The 7,035-nt window shown below is 32.8% G+C and overlaps 1 protein-coding gene across 1 annotated transcript in view; it reads left to right on the forward strand.

Moving 5' to 3' along the window:
• The first annotated feature begins 1,878 nt into the window (after nt 1-1,878).
• Nucleotides 1,879-7,035, forward strand: part of LOC149769847 (transcription factor LBX1-like) — a 38,561-nt gene continuing 33,404 nt past the window's right edge. Inside the window, exon 1 of the mRNA XM_089949750.1 lies at nt 1,879-3,140. Coding sequence (XP_089805876.1) covers nt 2,702-3,140 — 439 coding nt within the window. The 5' untranslated portion in view covers nt 1,879-2,701. The remainder of the gene's footprint in view (nt 3,141-7,035) is intronic.

The following is a 7,035-nucleotide window of genomic DNA, read 5'->3' on the forward strand; positions in this document are numbered from 1 at the left end:
AACCAGGAAGAAAATAAAACGGAAAGCTATTTTTAAAATCATATAACATACAAAGTCTGAGATACTGAGTAGTAAGTAATATATAGATGAGGAAATAAAGAAAAGAAAATACACAAAAGATCGAACGTTGACAGGTGGGCTAATATAATCGATAGATCGATTGATCGATCAGCTGGTTAAATGATTCATAAATACATTACATAGGAACAGAATCGAAAATCATATATTTGCTCTGCTGGTGACAATTCATGAAAACGTGTACAAACCGTCAAAAGAATTCAGAGATTGAAGGGTATATAACTTCAAAGTCAAATAGATTTTGGCAAAGAAAGACATAATCTAAGCATTCCTTACGCTTCAAACTTGTAATTTTCTCCGTTTACTTCTGTTATTACTATTAAAAGTAACCGTAAGATTACAAAGTATCAACTTTGTTTAAAAGTTTTCCACATTGTTATTTCTTGTTAACGAAACAGTAGATTAAAAGTGTGCATACATTCTTGCAATAAAATAAACGAAATTAAAAGTAATTGAAATACCTAAAAAGATGAACAAAGTCCGCTAAGTACTATTTCCCCTTTGATCTTAGTTTTGTGTCTTGTTCATATAATTTACGAATATGAAACACGACGAATACATTTGTTACAAATCATTAAAATTAAAGGACCCGGCTTAAAAGGAAGCATGGATAAGGTCATTAATTAACTCCCGCTAGCTTGGCTAAGAGGTCAGTTTAGAGACAGATAGCATCAAAGGTAGTCAACACCAGTACATCACCCGTATTCATCTCTGGATTAGGAAAAGGAAAAACTGCTGATCTGTGATATATTCTATTAAAGCCAAAGTAATAATTTGTCACCCCTATTTGCCATCTAGAAGCGCGATATCACATATCGAGGACATCAACTAGAAACCTTCGGCTTTAATATAATGTATTTTGACTGAAAGGAAAATTACATATTTTGACACCCGTATATAAAGCTACTTTTTAGGAGTCCCTATCAGCAAAAAGATCAAAGTAAACAGACAAAATCAGTAACATAAATTTCAACAGCTGAACCATTTAACTTGAAGGTTTACTTTTCGCAACAATAAACCTGAGTATTTAGGAGTACGTTTATAGTGTATGTGGTCTTTATTGAAAATATGCCATAATCCAGATGTCCCAGTCGTGGCAAAGAAAAGACCCGAACAAATATTATCATAACAAATCTCCGACTTTCTTCATGTATTTACAGCGCACTTGAGAACCAAGTAAGTATTTAAACATTCATTATAAAGTAAATTTGGGACAGCAGAAAAAATTAATCATTCGCACAAAGCCATGTGTTGTATATTTAATGCGTTAAGATGGAAAACAAAGGGGTTTATGGCATACATACGTCTTACTTGAGTGTCTCAACATTGGGATTTCTAAACCACAGTCATCTGACTGCACAAGTCAGAGCGACAGGAGGATTCTTCCTTGGCACGTTTATTCTTCCAATACAGTTGAAAAAGCAACATAAATAATGCTGGCAAAAATTATATCCCTCTGGTTTGAAACACACTTCTTTCAGACCTTGTGTTCATATTTATAATGTGACTCTCAAACAGAGAGGATTGGAAAATTAGGAATCCGTGGAACAAAGCCTGTTCTTAATAGCGGCCAACCCATTTTGCCTGTCAGTCTCCCACCAACAAGGGGTACCATGGAAGCTAAAGAGAAATACAGACAGAGGAGTAATTAGTTTTGCCATTTGAAATGATACTAATGATTGAATTTAATAGCCGAGACTACTTGCTAATTTAATCACATCTTTATTGACAGAAGGCCGCAGTTGATGAGAAAATAATGTTTTTCCACCGTGACTGAGGGGGCGGGCAGCATGAATTTAGCAGCCAATCAGAACGGTTCCCAAAACTTAAGAAGCCCTCCCATCATGACATTTACATAATGGATCTCCATTGGGGTCATGTCAGTATAAAACATTGTTTCTTAGTGTGGTCAGAGTGTCTGCTGACATTTACAGTATAAACACATTCTTATTAAGAAAAAAATCGGATGCACAAGACAATTTTTATCACTTTCGCTGTGTATTTTCTTTCAGACTTCAGGACACAGCTGTAAAGTAGATTTTAACCCGTTGCATGGCGTAGAAGAGAAAGAGGACTTGCTTGGGGACAGTCAAGTAGCTGTAAATTCGCTAATATTGATGATATATAGTGGAGATGTAATATCGATCTGACAGATAATGATGGTTACCGATAGCACCCTTGGGCCCAAATTCCTCGACCGAGAGGTTAGCACTCGCTCAAACGTAACGTCAGCCTCGACCTGAGTCATCACATGGGAGGAATGTCATCCCAAGTCGTTGCGTAAGATATGTTCGTAGTTAGTATATACTATACGTGAAGTCTTTTAGACAAGTCTAAATTTTACGCAGAAATATAAAAGGTGTCCTGATGTGTTTTATGGCAGCTGTAAAGGCAATCTACTGACAGTTTTGGTGTATTCTAAGAGGTAGACATACCTGCTTGCATCAGTCGCATTATCGGGTAGAAACAGCATATGACCGTCTGATTTTATCATGGCATTTATATTCCGAATTTCAAGGCGGATCTTTGATTAGGAATTTACTATTCCCTTGCATGAAGACTTCCGTCAATATTGTGGAGAAGTACGCTTATTTCGGACATAAAATTTACATTCCTGTCACAAATGTTGCGGATTATTCCTCGATGGACAGGCGTCATGTCCACTTCTCCTAATGGATACTATCATGACTCCGACGGAAGGGACATATATGAACCTTTCCATAAACTGGCAAAGGTACAAATTCAACCCCCTAGAAATCCAAACAAACCTCCTACGTCCTTTAGAATCAGAGATATACTTGGGATCGATGATACCAGAAACAATCATAGAAACAGGAATGATGCGGTCGCTGCTGTTCCTCGAATAGTACGACCATGGGATGCTTCCCCTAGTTCTGGAAAGGATAGTGAAAATTCATCCGATTTAGAAGATGGGGAAATTAATGTGGAAGATGATACACCGCCAAAAACTGACAAGCATAATAAGGATGTATCTCCTTTGGATGCCCTCATGGGGATGACAAACAAAATTTTTGAGGGATTAGAAACTACAGAAGCTGCAGGTAGGAAGGATTTTATATGTAAAACGTCGGTTTAGTTTCTCTTTCCTCTGCTGCTATTGTCATTTTATTTATATATATATATATATATATATATATATATATATATATATATATATATATATATATATATATATATATATATATATATATATATATATATATATATATATATATATATAATGTCTGTACTAGTCATATGTATGTAAGCAAGCATGCATTTTTATTGACTAGTTTACCTGTTTCTTGCTGCTGTAATTTCCATGCAAGTGCCAATTTATGTGTTGTGTTTAGCTTACATAATGCATTGTTTTAGACTATATGAAATTCTTTAATCAGTTGCCATAAAAGGGACACTTTTATCGATGACTACTCCAAATTAACTGTGATGAGTTTGCATAAACTAATACATGCTTCTCCTTGAGGGAAATTTATTTAAGGGACGAACGAAAGATGATCTTTAATAATCACCCATGACTTGTGTGGGTTAGACTATGCTTTTTATAAATAGTTCACCTACACCTCGTTTGCTAATGAAGATGTAATACCCCCCACTCTCTCTCTCTCTCTCTCTCTCTCTCTCTCTCTCTCTCTCTCTCTCTCTCTCTCTCTCTCTCTCTCTATATATATATATATATATATATATATATATATATATATATATATATATATATTATAATTATCTTTACACTTGTAATGAAATATATTCGTTTATAAGAAATTTAATTTTCACATCTTAAAGATTTTGTTGCAAACAGACAATATATCACTCTGCGTGTCTTCGCAATATGACGAAATAATTTATAAATAATACAGCGTTACATAGATTATTAAGGAAAATTGAAAGTTATATCACAAATTAGTAGTCAGCGATTATTTGCTTTAAAGAACTATACAACCGTGTTTGAGATTTTTTGTAATCTTAGATATAGTTCATATAAAAAGATTTAAAGAGTGTTAGATTATTTTATATATATAAAAAAACAAGAAATAATGAAACAAAGAAGCAAATAAATACCAGTGTAAAGTGTGTATCGAGCAGTCATAATTAAGCAAGGGCTCGTGTTATTTACGTCTTAAGACCTCTAAAAATATATGAATTGTTGGTCCTACTTGTTACATACCAATCATGAAATGGTATGATGGCCCTACTTGTTACATACCAATCATGAAATGGTATGATGGTCCTACTTGTTACATACCAATCATGAAATGGTATGATGGTCCTACTTGTTACATACCAATCATGAAATGGTATGATGGTCCTACTTGTTACATACCAATCATGAAATGATATGATGGTCCTACTTGTTACATACCAATCATGAAATGGTATGATGGTCCTACTTGTTACATACCAATCATGAAATGGTATGATGGTCCTACTTGTTACATACCAATCATGAAATGATATGATGGTCCTACTTGTTACATACCAATCATGAAATGGTATGATGGTCCTACTTGTTACATACCAATCATGAAATGGTATGATGGCCCTACTTGTTACATACCAATCATGAAATGGTATGATGGTCCTACTTGTTACATACCAATCATGAAATGGTATGATGGTCCTACTTGTTACATACCAATCATGAAATGATATGATGGTCCTACTTGTTACATACCAATCATGAAATGGTATGATTCCTTGTAAACTTGAAACTTAATTCTTACACATATAACCTTGTTAATGACAGCAACCTGTTTCATAGAAATTTACAAATTTAGCAAATAAATAAACAATAAAATCAACCGTAGTTCTATTTCCAAAATATTTTACCCATATCAGATGCAAAATATATTTATCTCCTAGTACTATTGAGTATAAACGTGAATTAATAAGAGCTTTCGATAATACATGCAAATTCGTATGTTTTTGTTGGTTATCAATTTTCGTGGGTTTCGATACATGTTAGTAGGTTCATTAATTATTAGGTAAGAAGTCTTGTTGTTTTAACTGAAGTATACTTGTTCGCTGAATCTTTAATTTCGTTGTTTGTAGTAATCTTGAAATCCACGAAAATTGGTTTGCCACGAATAGTAGTGAATTCACCGTAAGTATGAAGCCTTTCTTAATCACGGTACTCAGACATATTAACAGTAAATTGAAATTGACGTTGTAGTGCAACAGTGGTCGTTATTTATTGTACACTATAAGACATATTTGTCCAGAAAATGAACAAGAAAAACCCCAGAAAAAAAAACAAAGAAACTCCATTTGAGTTAGTTTTATTATTGATACATAGTTCTATTTGTTTGGATCTCTCTCTCTCTCTCTCTCTCTCTCTCTCTCTCTCTAACAAAAAGCATTAAATGTCAACGCTTTAAATGAATATTGAAACCAAGCATATGCATTGATATTTAACTATACCTACTATAACACCTATAAATTGAACTACTACTGTTGCTGCTGCTGCTTCCGTCACCACTACTACTACGTCGAAATAGAAATAAAAACATCAACAACTAAAACCACAACTATAATAATAATAATAATAATAATAATAATAATAATAATATAATAACAAATACAAACACCAATAATAATAGCAACAACAATGACAATAGCAACACCAACAATGATCTGCAACTTATGTATAACTTTATATTTAATTTAAAAATGTATTTTTGTCCTTTGTTCCTATTTTAGGTAAATTTAAATGTGCATGCCTCGTACATGTAACAAGAAAAAATGGCATTGATACAGGTTGAAACATCGAGTGTTGTTTCTTTTGTCATAATGAAACTAGTCTATAAAGTTACTTATAGTTTCTGAAAAGAAATATTGCATTCATATGTAGGGTTGAAAACTACTGAATAGAAAGTTTATGAAAGCTAATTGGATATTGTTCGGAAGAAACCACGTTCATTAAGTTCATATTTGTAATAAATGTATTTGTAATAAATGGTGAACCAGATCCACGGATTTCTTGCTTTTATTCCAAATGGTGCAGAAATCAATGTTGTGAAAAACAATTATTTTGCGTAATTGAGTTACATCAATTTCAACTTTCTGAAAGTCTTTATGTTTATTGGGTAGTAAAATGGTTTAAATTGAACATTAAGGAACTTGATAAATGTTGTGAAAAGGGGGTCTGCTATAAAAAAAGTCAAGCTTATGAATAGTCGAGCTTGTCTTTAAATCAAAAGTACCTCAAATCCCCAAATATTCTAGACATTATGTATTTTCGTATCAACAGCATTTTGAATAAAATATCATAACCTAGAAAAGCGAAATCTCTGACGCTAAACACACGTGTTGGTGTTGTTTTGTTTCTTCTTAATATGTGACAAACATCAGAAAGCTTCTCTTAGGCAAAAATGTATTCTGGCTACTTTCCCTCCTACCCACCCCTCCAAAGTAAGTTATAAATATTTGGTTACATTTGATCTAATTGACAAATTGAATTATAAAACAAATATTTTTTGGTATTTATTTTACTCACAAAACTTTAAAATAAATTGCCTTTTGTTGCATATATTATTTCAAACTGATATTGTGAACAAAAGTAATGATAACTGAGATATGTAGATACCTTCAACATAAATGATTTGTTAATTTTAAGAAATGAGTAAACAAATTTGAAATCTCCAAAAACTATATGGATCGAGTCTAATCCCATAATACTATATGTATATGTCATTTTAAATAGAGTTCAATTAAATAGAGTTCAATCTCCCATTACTATATGGATCTGACATGCTAAATAGAGTCAAATCTCCCAATACTATATGGATCTGACATGCTAACAGAGTCAAATTTCTCAATACTATATGGATCTGACATGCTAAATAGAGTCAAATCTCCCAATACTATATGGATCTGATATGCTAAATAGAGTCAAATCTCCGAATACTATATGGATCTGACATGCTAAATAGAGTCAAATCT

This window comes from Sinohyriopsis cumingii, unplaced genomic scaffold (assembly GCF_028554795.1).
Source record: "Sinohyriopsis cumingii isolate HCF-2022 unplaced genomic scaffold, ASM2855479v2 utg003209l, whole genome shotgun sequence".
In the NCBI taxonomy this organism is placed as follows: Eukaryota; Metazoa; Mollusca; class Bivalvia; order Unionida; family Unionidae; genus Sinohyriopsis; species Sinohyriopsis cumingii.